Source organism: Ptychodera flava, assembly GCF_041260155.1.
Source record: "Ptychodera flava strain L36383 chromosome 23 unlocalized genomic scaffold, AS_Pfla_20210202 Scaffold_24__1_contigs__length_23054250_pilon, whole genome shotgun sequence".
NCBI classification, from domain to species: domain Eukaryota; kingdom Metazoa; phylum Hemichordata; class Enteropneusta; family Ptychoderidae; genus Ptychodera; species Ptychodera flava.
Genome location: NW_027248278.1, coordinates 22319079 through 22334995, shown reverse-complemented (window position 1 = coordinate 22334995; position 15917 = coordinate 22319079). Strand labels below are relative to the sequence as shown.

General features: G+C 35.3%; 2 protein-coding genes across 2 annotated transcripts; both read left to right on the top strand.

Annotated features, from left to right (window-relative positions):
* Positions 1 to 321: 321 nt before the first annotated feature.
* On the top strand, positions 322 to 4736 carry LOC139124733 (multiple epidermal growth factor-like domains protein 10). Its single transcript, XM_070690848.1, has 4 exons — positions 322 to 670; positions 1356 to 1405; positions 2580 to 3504; positions 4667 to 4736. The coding sequence occupies exons 1-4, from the start codon at positions 528 to 530 to the stop codon at positions 4734 to 4736; spliced, it is 1188 nt and encodes a 395-aa protein (XP_070546949.1). The 5' UTR covers positions 322 to 527.
* Positions 4737 to 7279: 2543 nt separating this feature from the next.
* On the top strand, positions 7280 to 9305 carry LOC139124461 (uncharacterized). Its single transcript, XM_070690601.1, has 4 exons — positions 7280 to 7363; positions 7582 to 7767; positions 8123 to 8326; positions 9104 to 9305. The coding sequence occupies exons 1-4, from the start codon at positions 7345 to 7347 to the stop codon at positions 9286 to 9288; spliced, it is 594 nt and encodes a 197-aa protein (XP_070546702.1). The 5' UTR covers positions 7280 to 7344; the 3' UTR covers positions 9289 to 9305.
* The last annotated feature ends 6612 nt before the right edge of the window (positions 9306 to 15917 follow it).

Sequence of the window (15917 nt, the reverse complement as noted above, 5' to 3'; positions counted from 1 at the left end):
AAAGCTGAGGTAACAGCTACAGCCGGCCAATTGAGTCAAAGTGTGTTTCCACGTCATTTTTCAGTGACCGAGTTTAGGTAAACCAGAATATTGTTGACAAAATCGAAGTATTCCAAACGTTGTAAAAATCTTATTCTTTCCGTAGTAGAGTATACAACTGACTGCATTGTTTGCTGGACTTTCATTGCAAGGGAACACCAAACGAATATATAATTGTGAGGTTTCAATTGTTCTGCAATTCTTTTTCGTTTCCTCGTTGAACTTTGACCATTCGAAACCAAAATTGACCACGAAAAGGGACGACAACTGTTTCAGTTCAGACTTACTAATGGAGGAACATCAAAGGTAATCCTGAACGATTCAGAATTCACCAAGGTCTGGGTGAATATCATTTGGCAGACGTGCAGTTACAGATTGTCTCTCATATTCAGGATTGTTCAGGGTTGTTGGACTTCACCCTTCTTGCTACACGTTACACGCAAAGTTAAGTCATCGTTGGCGTTGCTCGGAAGTTCAAAGCTCCAAGTATGAAATCAGGACATGCTTTCCGTGTATCCTTTCCACATCTACTTGTGTTTATCCTCTGCTGTGGATATTCAAATACGCAGCTTGCCGGTGTGAAGCAGGATGATCCTCATGCTTGCTTTGCTTATCACCTAGGAGAAAGACCGTAAGTATTTCAGACACTTAAAGAACATAGCGCCAATCGGACAAGCAACGAACATATCCAGCATATAAAGCAGAATTGTAATACACATGCTTCAGTAACCTATTAAGTTCTATCGTGCAGTAAATCTTGCTCTCCGTAAACGCCGGGTAAGATAATAGCGAGGAGGGGTCGAATAAGTTAAGGTGTTGTTGGACGCTCTTTGACTTTTGGCCTAAAAGCCGTGTTAAACAAACACTGGAAAATCTGACATTCTTTCATTTTTTGATAAAATATGTATACTTCACCACCAGTGTTAGAAAACCAGACAAGACCTATGACAATGTATCAATATGTCTGTTGAACTGCAATTTTTCACTGACGCTTTGGACGGGTATCTAGATTACACGCGCCGTTGCCGCCAACTAACTATAAGATTATGATATTCTGAAACTGTACTTTGACCCGGTTGCTCGTAAACTCGACTTTAAAATGTGGATAATAGTTTGTTAATTATTTATATAATAAAGAGATTAATGTCCTCGCATATATAATGATACGGTATTGTCCTCACAATTGTGTTGGTTTTTTCAGTTGTGCGATGAACCTAATGAAAAAACAGTATTTTTGTGAGTAATTTTACATTATTACATTGTTTATCATCCAGTAAATATTGTTTTATCATGTGTTCATTATTACTTCGTCATAGGGTATACAGATGCTGTGATGGATACTTTCTCAATAATTCGATGTGTATTGGTAAGTAGTCAAGCGTTGAAATCGTCATTGGGTATATTTAAGAAATAAACCATGCGTAATGATGTTTTGAACAGTAAACGAAATAATATGGACGAGCGATCGCGACCTTTTGTCTCTGGCTGAGAGCTCGCACGTATTCCACCTCAAATGTAGCACGGCTGTTCCACGTGTCGACCTATTCGATCGCTTATATGTGCACCATCAACATGGTAGTATTATATGATAAATAGAAACATGGTATCAGCAAGCTTTAATAGCAAGATTAGCATTTGTCGTCTGGTCATGTAATGGTGTTAGTGACACTAATAGATTTGATACGTCAAATGCGATGATATAATCAGTAGTACTTTCATGAACACCATCATGATGAGTTGTTGAATTTATTGCACGGAACAAAAACTTCTGCTTTTGAACGGCTTAATTTCAGATCGATATGCGTAAATATCGAAAATCAAAAAAAAATCCATAGATGAGGATATCGCTGTTTGAACTTGTCGTCAGAATCTCTTGTCAATTGCGAGACTATAAACTGTCGCTAATTCAGCTGGATTTAGCCATGAGCCTTTCGCGTTCCCTTCCAAGAAGAGTCGTCAATTTTGAGTTTTGCCATGTGACTAAGTGTTAGCAAATTACGATAGCCATGTTACATAATGTTAAATTATACCGGTACAGTGATCTCGAAAATTCAGAGATCTGATGCTCTAACTGTGAAACAATCTATAGCAGTTTAGACCCGTCCGAGTGGTTATAAATATATCGCCTATAACATAGATGTTTTGATCTATTTTCTTTCAATACCTTAAGGATGTGTTTTTTGAGTAGGACATTTACCTGCATAGGAAATACTTGCATCCTTAGCTTCGTTTTTTGAGAAGTCGTAACATAAACTTTGGTGACTCCTTACAGTTCCAAAACTTCGTTCAACTTGAAGAACACAAATATTATATTTCACACGCTGTCACCATTTTAATGGTAACTAAATAAATGACTCGTTTATTTTCTCAAATATTATGTTGTAGATTAACTACAGTTTTCACTTTTTGTCTACTTTCTTCTTTCTAATTCTAATCTATCTTGACCGTTTTTTTCTCCTTAGACTAGACTTTGCCAAAGTAAAGGTCTTTATCGATGTGTGTATTTCATTTCAGTAAAATATAATAAATATTTTTTTCAGAGTGCTACGATGGTCGTTATGGCAAAGACTGCCGGCGTGACTGTATGTGTCAAAATGGAGGAATTTGTAATAAAACAGAAGGGTCGTGTGAATGCCCTCAATCATATTATGGTGGAAAATGTACATTTACGTGTCCATGTCAAAATGGCGGTACATGTAACCACGATAATGACATATTCAAGTCTTGTACGTGTAAAGGGGGTTACTACGGCAACATCTGTGAAAACAAGTGTTCATGTCCAGATGGTATTGTCTGTAATTCTGTCACCGGGTGTGAGTGTAAAAGTGGAACTTGGGGTGTTAACTGCCGTGGAGTTTGTAAATGCCCTACTGATATGCTCTGTGACATAGCTGACGGCTCGTGTAAATGTCATCCTGGTTTCTATGGGGAAAAATGTAAACATCAATGTCATTGTTTCAATGGAGGGGAATGTAGTGAGGCAAATCCAAATGTATGTGTATGTCCGTCCACCTGGCGAGGAAGAGACTGTACAGATTGTAACAGTTATGAATCTGGTGGCAAAATATATGAATTATGTGAAGATAAGTGTCTACACTGTTACAACGGAAATGATTGTAGGCCTCAGGACAAAACATGCAACTGTACACCTGGTTGGCATGGTGATCGATGTGATCAGCCGTGTGAGACTGGTTACTATGGATACAACTGCTCTGAGAAATGTTCTTGCGAAAGTTTTGAACGATGTAATCATGAGACAGGAGAATGTTCATGTCACCCAGGTTACTTTGGACAATCATGTGACCAAATATGTCCTGAGAACTGTTTGGAATGCAAAAAGGACACCGGTTACTGTATATTGTGTGTGACAGGATGGACAGGGACGAACTGTGAGTTTTCCCTGCCTCAAAATGGTAACGAAATAAATTGTACTGATGTGAATGGGAAGTGCATCTGTACAGAAAGGTAAGCCAGCACCAATCAAATAGTATCGACAATGATGCGTCGAACACACGACACAGACATATGCATGAAAACAATGTATGAAATCTGTGAAGTATTTATAAAGGGTTCGGAATTGCTATCATTATGGTAAGCTATAAGGTCGATCGATTTTCCATGTTGATTTTGCATAATTCATGTTAAAACTTTGTGATTGGGTTCTGCGAAACTTTTTTCACTGAAATAGAATAACATATTAGAAATAAATAATCCTGACAAGATGACATAAGAACAGCAATCTTACACCTCTGAGGTCCAGAAATTTGCTCTTCGATACTACAGAAAAAAATGTCAGTTGAAATAATTTCAAAATTTCCAAGAGCATAAATGTAAAACAAAGCAGCCACGTCTTCAGTACAAATTCTAACATTAGAGAGGTTACGATCTATGCGTTTCACGGCTGTCATGTATTTGTATTGACTGTTTTCTGAGTATTATTTAGTGCTATTTAGTTTTCGATCTCTCACTGAATAGAGCATTAGGTAAACACATTATAAGTTACAAATCTGCTAATCTGTCTCATTGCTGACTGCGTTTGCTGTAATGGTGTTTCCCCAAGAACATGCAGCATTGTTTGAATTATTTTTTTCATTTAACGCACATATTTTTGCCTTGATAAAATAAAGTCATCATAAATATAACAAATACAAATGTAGCATTATGATTTTTTGGATATTATATGATTACCTTCCCGAACAGTTATTTTAGCTAAAACTGGATATCTGGCTGAGATAAAAACTAACAATCCGACAATTTCGCTAATTATGTACATTATTAAATCTAGATTACACGATACTTCTCTGAAAGACCTTTGTCAGAGAGTGACGGAATGACGGAGAGAGATATGGACAGACAGCCAGAGACAGAGACAGACAGAGACAGAGACAGAAATTCAGACAGGGAGACAGACAGATAGACAGACACAAACGCAGACAGACGGATGGACGGACGGACAGAGAGACGTACAGACAGTCAGATTGGGTACAAGGATGATCCGATCATCTTAAATTAGGACCACGTGCTCGTTTACATTTAAGTTGATCGATAATGAAAATAGTGTAAACATTTTTATACGTTTCTTTGAATGTTGCATGCATAATTATACTTGAATCCTATATATTCACAGGTGTCGGGAACACTGCACTGATGGATCCTGTGATCCGCACAAAGGATATATTATAGGTATGTTGAGGTAGTTTGATGTCAGGTTTTTAAAGTGCTACATTTTATTTTGTTTCGCATACAAGTCTGAGAGACAGTTGACAGTTTTGATATTATACGCTATTGGATAGAGAATATCGTAAACTTTTAGTACAATTTCCTAAAAGGTAATCTTAAGCCATTTTCCTTCATAATCTAGAGCAATATTTAAATTCACTTTGCAGAAATTGAATTTTTAAAATAAATTTTCTAAAATACGCGTATATGAGAATGTATAGAACACCTGTTTACTTATTATGGAGAAAAAAACAAACTTACAAAAGATTGAAAACTCCTTTCAGTCCAAAACTTTCATAATAAGCCAACAAGTCAGACGGGCGGCAACATTTTGTAAAATAAAATTCAGAGTGAATCAGAACCCTAGGCACATTCTAAATTAAGCAATTTTGATCACAAACAATGATTTTTGGAACGTTTCTTACTTGCCAATAGATGTACAATATTCTCTCTCATTCAGAACAAAGCGAACGATAGGTACTGATAATAGATTTTATTCCTAATTTACCGATAGTAAACGATTTCAAATAGCCGCCATTCTCTATTTGTAACTTTCGAAAATCACAAAATTGATCGTGAAAATTTTATATTTTATTTCAAAATTGTGCAGATCAGCAAAAATAATAATACAATTTGTCCGTTTTCTGTGCCTCCAGGGGGGGATGTTTGATTTCATAAAAATAAGATGAAGCTAACTTATTTTACTCTATATTTACAAAGTACCAAATATCGATATGAGCTGTAGACCAGCTAACAATTGAGACATTTGAAGTCTAATAATTTGCTTTTAAGACCGCTAGATGTGAGACTACAGTAATACATTACATTTTCTTTTGCGAAAACCCTTCTCCTGGTGTTCATTATCAACGTACCATGAAGTGTGCTGTGAGAAAGTCAATATAAGAACTACCACAATGAAAGGAATACTACATAAAACAAGTTATTCATTGTATCATGTATTTTAAAATGAACGCATTCATTTGACAGCTTTAATTGAAAAATGTCCGTATCAATCTTTTTAACAGGCCAGCATACGCTTATAATAATTTTGCTATCCGTATGTTTTTTCGTGTTCTTTGCTGCCATTCCGGCTTCATGGATATGCACACGATATCGATCGAAAAACCGGAAATTAAGGTGAGTAAGAGATATAATTAAATAACTTTATAATTTTTCTGTCATTGTGTGATATTACTTGTGATTGTGTCGGTGCAAGATGTGAACAATGTTGGTAGTTAATATCCTTTTTGTGTCTGCAACCCTAGAGGTTTTCTGAAAAATTATATTTGAGCACAGAGTTAAAGTAAATATATTACATTTTATTCTATCAAACAGTCTAATTTCACTGTGCGGTTGATTTTGGTGGTTGGTTGTTTCTTATCTTTATTATTTTGATAGTATTCAGCATCTTTATCTCCGTTCAGCGAAGGGCAATGCGATGAACGTGTCAAAACTAGTCGAAGTGTGGTGACACCATGAGTACCTTCCGAGCTGAATGAAAAGAATATTAGGGAATAATGTACGTATCATATGCACAGGCCAAGAATTCGTGCTTTTGCTAATTGCTAGGATTTTTCAGTAACGATTCTGCATTTAAATTTTTGACCAACATATAGAATAATATCGATACGGGATGGACATGTTGTCTATTTGTTTTACAGGCATGAGCGAAGAACATGGCACTTACGTTCGTGGACGTGCTAATGCAAAGCGATATTCGGTCAACAGATACCTTCCGCGAAACTATACAAAAATTCATAGATAGCATATAGAAATTTACCTCAGACAAAGTCATGTTATTTTTTAAGAACGTAGAAATCATTTAAATCTCAACAACTAGGACGCCGTATCATCAATCAAGCCGGCCGCGCAAAACTCCGATTGCACGATTACGAAACCTACGGTAATGCCACCATCCTCGCGTTCTTTTTTTCTGAAAATTATTTACGTAATTCCTTTCGAATATACGAAGGTTACTAGCGGCATGAAAGTACTCTTGTACGTCAAAAGTCTAGGCGACCGTTGAGTCTAGATACACAAGTACAAACCTCCATGTTGGCTAAAAAGCAAAAACCCAAGGAAGAAAATGTCAAATTTATTTATTTTGTCAGACTCTAAAAGGTCTGACGAATTTCAGGAACACAGATATCAATCCCGGAAGAAATATCGACCGCCGTGTAATTTTTTCACATGGACGAAAATATAGAAGATGGACGCGCCAAAATTGATATCATAGACACGGGCTGTCGTTATGTAGAACGACCAGACGATCAATCCAGTATTTTTTGTAAAGAGATGAAAAAATCGGCTTTGCATGTGATAATTCACATTATTCCTGCCGTTATATCGTTTTCCTAACTAGCCTTTCAGTTCTATTTCTCTACTCCGTGCAATTTGCTATTTACGTAATATTCTGTAGCTAGACGCCAGCAACTGTCGACGATTGTTTTCATGATTTACCGTCTCAAGACATAAAATGATAAATATCTCTCTCTCTCTCTCTCTCTCTCTCTCTCTCTCTCTCTCTCTCTCTCTCTCAGGTATAACCAGCAGAACCCAGATGGCGCAATTAAAGACATCACTCAGATGAGACAGAGAGACAAGAGTAAGCCAATTGCAATCCGTCTAGGTAAATCTCAAGACTGGGAAAAACAGTAACTCTACAGTTTTCTACAAGTTTACATACACCACACTTGACAAAAAAACAATAACTTTTCAAACGCTTACTGATTTATACATTACATAATACAGTTTTGTCATTCTCTATTGTCCAACACTCGTATTATTTTGAAAGCTGTAACAGTATGCCTGCTCTCGTTTCAGATGGTGAAGACGGTAACAATTATAGCTCTACAGAAGTTGCTGTAACGAACGATAGTATCAGACGTTCATACAAATCTCTAGGCGACTTCTGCAGGAGTGAAGGTCAAAGTATTATCAAAGGAGAACACAATAAACCTGGTGAACTTGTTGAAAGGACCGATCACAGCGATGACTCTCAATTTAATCGTAAGATAAAGTGTATTCATATGCCTTTTTAGTCGCTAAATTGCATTTTGATTTTCAAAATTACTCTTCAAGATTAAATCTTTTAAATTTCAATCTGCTTCTCAAACATGCCCTTCATAGACAATGTTCAAAAATACTTCTACTGACTTGGACTATCGATATTTGTAAGATTTTAAGATTCTATGAGATTGCTTACTTGAAAACTCATCAAAACTAAGTCTTTACAAACAACATTAATGTACACGATGCTGAATCAATCTCTGTTTTAAAACAATAGGAGGGTATATTTTCCAAGCTTATAATTCACCATTATCATGAAACACACCAAAATACATTTATGCCTTATTACTTCCAGGTGCAATAATGCCAAGGAATGAACACACTTATTGTAATGACCCTTTCGAATACGCAGTGGCTAACGCTAAAATCGGACGTCAATACCAATCTCTGAGGGACTTCAGCAGGGATGATTATCAAGTTCTAAATAAACGGAATGAGCGGAGGCCTGATGAGCATGTCGGCATTTACGATGAAATCAATGACCCGCAACGATTTGAATGTAAGATGAGAAAGACTTTCCGCTCTCTTTGCCCTTTGCATTTTCAAATGCACTCTTCAGCTAAAGATCTACATCTTTATCAATCAAAAATGCAAAATACGAGCACCATAAGTAGCTTGCACTCTCGATAATTCTTCAAATTTTGCATTATTAAAGTGACACAAATAATCTTATGAGAAATGTTGCAGTTGACAGCACGACAATCCATTTCGATCAGATTGAAAATGTTTCAATCAGTTTAGCAGTTGCATTTCAAATTACATAGCGTACACATGTAATGCAAGCTCAATGTAGACTGACAAAGAGGTCGGGTAGATCATAGTGCATTGGTTTCAAATATCCGATTAACAGCTTTTGTTAAATATATTCTCTTCTTGAAACTTACTAACAATATTCGCCTGATTATGCTGACAATTCAAAGCAAACGACCCTGTATGAATATAAGCCACAATTCCTATAAATTTACCATACTTTCGTTTACTAAACTATTATGAAAGTTCATGTAAAATGCGCTTGTTAGAAATGTTCGATGTTAAAGGCTTTATAACCAAACGTCAAGTGCATGAAATCAGTGGATGAAAATAGTATTGTTGTTGTAATAGATAATAAAATTGGATTTTTGTAAAAATATATGTAAGAATAGAAAATATGTAGCCACTTTGAAATTTGACCGATTGCCTACTGAATATGAGTGCTAAGCCAATTCAATTCTTGTGCACGTCCAGGGCATCGATCTTTTGAATATGCCATGATCTATCTATGCCTTAATATTTTCAGGTCAAACTATATCAAGACACAAACGCAGTGATAAGAAAGACACTTCCGAATACGCTGTGGCCGATATTAAACCCAAACGCCCATACCAATCTCTGAGGGACTTTAGCAGAGATGAACATCAAAATCTTGTAAAAGGAAAAGTACGCAGATCTGAAAAAACTTGTGGGCGTGGTCAATTAAAATGAGAGTGCAGAGCTGAAAAACCTGTCGTTTCTTTGTGGATATTGGTGTGACAGATATTATTACTTTGTACTTGAAGTATTTTGTTATTTTATGTTATTATATATATATATATATATATATATATATATATATATAATCGGAACTTTTTGTCCTAAATAATCAAGAAGCCTTTGTATTTTATAAAACAAAATACAACGTTCAAAGACATTTATCGATTTCACATACCTCATTGAAAATATGAAATATGAAAATGTGTTTCACATTTATGATTCTAATAGAAATCGTAAAACACTTAGCAGTAGGTATGCTACCATCTTGTAGTCTTTAACTCTGATATAACCCTTACGGAAGACCTTTCGCAAGTTCAAATATTTTAATCTGTCTGGCACCGATTACTTTGCTTCGGTTGACCCGATATAATTTGTGGACAATATTATTTTACTACATTTTATGGATATAATACGAAATACAAATCAGTGGTGAATACCTTACCTTACACCCTGAACTCAAAGGCAATAATCAGACTGTCACATCTTGTCAATAAGTTGATGACACATCGTTCTTAATCATTGATAAAAGGCGGAAATTCTATCGGAAAGCCAAACCATAGGCTGATTCTGCTTACCCCACTACGGGATGAACGCACCATAGCTGTTTGATTTGAAGTAAGTGTTAGCTTTGGGAGTGATTATTTCCTTCTTTACTTTTTACTCATCGTGCTGGTACAAGTCAACAAAATTTCATCTAATAATCATAACCTTCAATAAAACCTATCATAATGTTTATGCAAAATTCTACTAAGGCAAATACTGTTTTTTCATATTTAAACTTGGCAAAATGCTTGATATACAACAATATATACACATATACTGATTCTGTACATGTGTCAAATACGTTAAGTATACACGTACGTATCCTAATAAAATGCAAAACTATAGTTTACACTTAGTGTGCAAAGATCTGCATTACGTATACTCATGATCTGCATAGAAATACGCTACGCATATCAACGTATTGGAATGTTCCATATACAAAGATATACGTTGCGTATGCAATTAATATTGTGTTCCATATATGTCAATATACATAAATATGCTAGGCGAATATCAAACATTTTGTCCAGTAAATTTGTCTTTGCATCTATGATAGAGCACTTTAATTTCGAGAGACTGCTTTTTTGTACTTCACACAAAATGCAAACTTTTGAACAAATTTTACTAATTCTCGGTAGAACTTCAGAATGGTTTGCCATTTTTTTCAATTTAGTTTTATTGAGTTCTGACGTAATATTATCTGAACGTAAACTTTCAGTCTGCCATTGTTCCATTATATTACATTGTCAAAAAGAGTCAAAAATTACAACATTAACCGTTCAACTTTGGTTGTATATGTTTAACTCTTGAACAGAGAGTCCTTGGTGTTTTAATGCCTTGAGTGGAGGAGCATACATCTGGCAGTCGCTAACATGGATATTTTACTTAAGACACCACAATTTTAACAAATAAACATATATAAATATATTGTTAATCAAAAAAGCTAGTTAATTAAACATTATTTTGTCGTATAAATGAGCTTGATTTAATTTTGAACCTAATATGCACTGTTTTTATTATCGAATGCACTTTGTGCTAGTATTAAAATTGTTATTTAGTCGCTTTTCTGTGTTTGTTCGGATCATTATCGTAATGTGCATCTGTTTTATGACCGGTGAACATTTGTATTTATTAAATTTACACATTTAATTATATATTGTGACAGATGTGCACGTAGAGTTAAAGTTTGAAAAGATCAGCCCTTTCACCATCAGTGGGATCTTCTGTATATAGCCTAGAAGAAAAAAAATAAGATTCCTATGAATCTTTCACACATCTGTTCTTTGTTTGATGTGTAATGTATTACTCTTTAAGGAAGAGAAGAACGTAGAGTGACAATTAATATTCACCTTTACTACACAGATTGCCTTCTGCTATTCTTCCTTTTTTATATCAAACTATAAAATGAAAGATTTCATCAAGTGCAAGTAGTGTTATTTTTCCACACCATTTCAGTTATAGAGCATTTGTATTTACAATCCGTCTTTGTTTTCTCTTGAAAGCATTGCAGTAGACCTCCTTCAACATATTGGAATTAGGTCACCATGAATTAATGGAATTACGTATGCCAGTCTGAATGGTACTAATCCTACAGAATATGCAGTCTATCACAGGACTAGTTTTATGTTTGTCTGTTCTATGGTCGGTAGAAGTATCCTTACAAAGTTGTCCTGTATACATGATTTGAGGGCCTAACCTCGTGACATTGACCCAAAATAGTGATGTATTAATCGCTTTATTGAGTTTCTTTGCTAGCGTGATTGTGTTTCATTTAACTTTACCTCAATGGTGTGCATTACTTAAGAGTGTGCGTGTCTTATTAATTCTCGATTATTGTGATGGGGCTCTTGGTTACAAATGACAATTTAACTAGGTAATTAATTTTGTAGTATATGAAATGAAAAGTGACCCATGCGAGACACGAACCCACATCCCCCGAATACATTTCGGATGCTCTCCCAAGTGAGTTAATGGATCAGTCGGAATCATTGTGGTCAGTCCTGTGGGCTCTTCATTTCATGTGCGTTTATAGTGAGTTTTGGCTAAACTCATTACGTAATATTTCTGCCTAAGGATCCTATGAATTCAACAGGGACTCGCACAGAAGTAACCAACTTAAGAATTGATTTTTTTGGTTATGAGGATCAGTCATACGAATGATGCAAAGCCAGAGAAATGTAATTTTCTGGGTATGAAGTTGTGACTCACCCCACTATACGAATTTTATTTATTTTGTAGTGAATGAATGAAAAGTGACCCATGCGGTGTGGGTGTGGGCTATTAATTTTATAGTATTATTAACTTTATAGTGAAGTATTATAATTCCTTTGAAGTCACCTTTTTAGAGGTTTGCATATAACCACTTGGTTTCGATCTTTGAATTCTTTCCCAGGTGAGTATGTACCGAAGGTAACGTGTTCACATACCAAAGAAAAATATCCTACATAGTGGGAAACCTGTAAAAAAACAATTAATAATTATAGCAATTGTCGATGGCTTCGTAAATGCCATGATTTAACCGATGCGGTCGGCGAAAGCTATTCAATTGTCAGAAATCGTCGAGGCATGTTTGATTTTGTTGCAAAAGCCCTAATTTTATTACACTTCTGCATTCTCGACTAACACCGTATTGTTGTAACAGTTGTTTCAGTTCACCACTCAATGTTGGTTACCAATGTAGATTGCAGTTAAAAACGTTGCTTTTTTAAGCCTTGCACAAAGTACAATGCTTTGGCTGCGCCTCGTTATTATATATTTATTTATCAAATTTCAAACTTTATAGTGAGGTTTTATAATTCCTTTGAAGTCTAATTGTGCGAATACAGAATCTGATGACGTCTTCCCGACGGAAACGGTGCCTTTATTTGGCTAACAATCTGGCAAGTTATGATATGATTGTTATGACTGCAACAAGGCATTGTTCGGGTACTCATATGAGTTATAGTGTAACCTCCGCGTAGGTAGATGCTTATTTCGATGCTTATCCTAGTTTCAACTGTTGATGAGGAAATGTCGGTACATATTGTATGCAGGAAAGCCTAAATATGATTATCGAACAGTCACAAAGAACAAAGTCTCATAAAAGTGATTTTATCTCAACACATCAAAATAAATCTAAGTCCGGTGGTCATTGATTTAAAACTTTATTCACTCATGACAGGAGAATCCAGTCTTATCTCACGTAGCTGCTGTAGGCGTAATAAATGAAGCTAGTAAAATTGCCTTTTACGAGACTTTCTGCTGTTTGTATTAGATTACTCATGTCGGATTCGTAAACTTTTAACTAGAGACCATAAGGCTAAGCTGATTGAACTCTGCTGTTGTCGTGTCGATAAGTCGAGTAATCATTATTTAGACCTACCTTTTGTCCCATTTAAGAGCCAAAAATAGACGTTGGCGATTAAAAAACTGGTAACTTTACACATTTTAATCAAAACGACAGAAACGCGAACAATTCAATGTACGTATTACATCAGTGCGACATCAACGTATGTGTAATGGTATGCCTGACTTCCCTTCTTGCTAGAAATACGGTCACCCTCTTTTACGACATCGTTACTTCTTACATGGAATATTTTCCTTGAGGCGGCAATTATGGTGCAAATGATCACAGATCCAGATTTACATTTCCTATGGTACATAAAATAATGTTGATGTCTAAATTCTACGTTTGCCTCTAATCAGCCGGCATTGAGGGTAGGGTCAATCTTCTTTACATTACTTTCATACTGGACATACGTATTCAGCAGTTGAATAAAAGGAGAGTCCGAGCTGTAGCAGCGTCTCCTGGTAGAGTACCCATGTATCACAAGTAGTTAAAATTCTGATATACGAATACACTTTGCTCCTTGTCTCCTCACTTTGAAGTGACGTCTTTTCGTTCAAAGATGGTGCTTCATTTCTTTCAAACCTTACATTTTAAATATTATTTTTCTTTTCCATATGTTTCCTCTTTTATTTTTAGCACTAGTGACAAGACTAACTAGACATTTTCAAATCTTGCGATTAAAACAATTAATACCTTATCGCTTTTCTTTCATTTTCAGAACTCCCTGAAGATCTTTTTATGTAGTATACTTAATGTATGTATGGTGTATTTTCATTATTACTGTACATCTGTATGCTGTTAAGATGATAATATGGCCTTTACTTTGAAGATTATTTCAGTGAATTTCTTTCTTAGTAACGTCTTTACAAAAACTTTAATTAAATGTATATCAGTGTCGTTATTTTTATCCGGTCAAATACCATAAACAGCATATCTTATTGAAACTTGTGTGTCTTATCTGCACAATCTATGTGCACCGTATATAAAAGCAACGTGACGTCGAACTAACAACCCATTAGTATGAATCATTTGATCAATAGATAACCAAAATAATATATGTGACTTCTGTATGGTTACTACTGAAAAACTCACCAAAACTGTATCGACTTACAGTATTTAAAAATAGGTGGCTCTCATAATTGTCGATTCTGTTTTAAAAGAAAGAAGTGTGCAACTGTTGAGATTAAAAGTTTATATTCTGAATAAGTGACTATATAATAATGACATTCCTCCTAATGATGCCTTCGAACCGTGTTTGAAAATCTATATACTATAGAATTCTAATTTTCACCTTTCGATACAATTAATTTAAACTTACAATACTTTTGAATGACCCTTCGGCTAAAAATGTGACTTTGTGACACATTCTTAAGACAGGTTATGCGTTTAGTATATTGTGATTTTTACGCCGTATAATTTGCATAAGGTGAAACACCTTCAGAAATAACATTGTTAAAACCATAATGTTGTGTTATATACATACTGCATATAAGCATTTGATATTTTCTCCAAATCCTGGAATATTAACAACATGTGTGCAAAATCGCACCAACAGGTCTTTCATGCTTTCTTGATTTTTTTATACTATACACTCAACAATTAGGCCCAGAGTGTTTCAAAACATTTTTGGACAAGATTTGAAATATGTGAGCGTAAAGAAAGTTCAACTTCTGGAAAACTCAAGGATGTGTACAATAAAAGTCTCTAAAGATAACTATTAACTTAGTTTATCTCCTTTGGATAATCTTTGTCATCAGCTTCACAGGCATTTAGTAGTTGAATTATCAAGCTCTGATACATATTGTATTAAACACTGGTCCGACAGGAAAGGAGGGTGTAAAACTATTTTCTAAACATGATTTTCAAAAAACTGACATAACGAAAATTTACAAAATAATCTGAAATACATGCCTTACTGAACAAAGCCGAGCGCGTCTTGTTACATGATAACAGTAAAGATTTCAAAGGCGAAAAGCTCAATGTTGGTAACATGTATTTATAAAACAGCTCTGCGCGTGCAATAAACGTCTAATGGCATGCCACTACGTCAATGAGGTAGAGCGTTCCAGCACGTTTAGCGTCAGAATGTGTTTCTTGATTAAAATAAATAATGACAAGAAAAATATAGACAATAACATCTGTATATTTCAAAAGAGATACATAAATAATTTTCAAAATACACCACCTACTCACGTTGATCTATGTGTATTTCTACTTGAGTGCCTCAAGCGTTCCTACTTGCCTTCTATTATCGCATGTCTGCCAAAGCTAGCTGGAACGACATTGAGATTCTTATGATTCGTAAATCGAATAAATAGCATAACTTTGTCAGTGATAAATTTCTGGGCCTATGCTATCTTAGAAATAGTGTAATAGTGTAACTCCGCAGGAGGTACGTAAAAGTGAGCGATTGCCTTCAATTTGCCCAGCGGGCGATGTTCGTCGCGTGCAACTGAAACCTCAAAGTGATTGGTAACTTGATATTCATATGATTGCAGAAGTCGGTCAGAGTTTCAAAGCGGAATCGCTGAAAGAAACTCGATTTATTTTGCAAAAAATAACGCATGCCTACAAGCCTTTCGTTCAGCTCGTAAATGGTAATGACGTCATTACCTTGTCAACATTTGTTCTCGACCTCTGGTGCCATGAATATTTTGTCACTCGTATTTTCGCTGAACGAAAAACATATTATCGGCTTACCATAATCGAA

Excerpts from the sequence above, each read along its gene's own strand:
- LOC139124733 (XM_070690848.1), top strand. The coding sequence starts at position 528 with ATGAAATCAGGACATGCTTTCCGTGTATCCTTTCCACATCTACTTGTG. Across the intron at positions 671-1,355 it reads TATCACCTAGGAGAAAGACC|GGTATACAGATGCTGTGATG; the intron begins GTAAGTATTTCA and ends ACTTCGTCATAG. Across the intron at positions 3,505-4,666 it reads AAGTGCATCTGTACAGAAAG|GTGTCGGGAACACTGCACTG; the intron begins GTAAGCCAGCAC and ends ATATATTCACAG.
- LOC139124461 (XM_070690601.1), top strand. Across the intron at positions 7,768-8,122 it reads CGATGACTCTCAATTTAATC|GTGCAATAATGCCAAGGAAT; the intron begins GTAAGATAAAGT and ends TATTACTTCCAG. Across the intron at positions 8,327-9,103 it reads TGACCCGCAACGATTTGAAT|GTCAAACTATATCAAGACAC; the intron begins GTAAGATGAGAA and ends TAATATTTTCAG.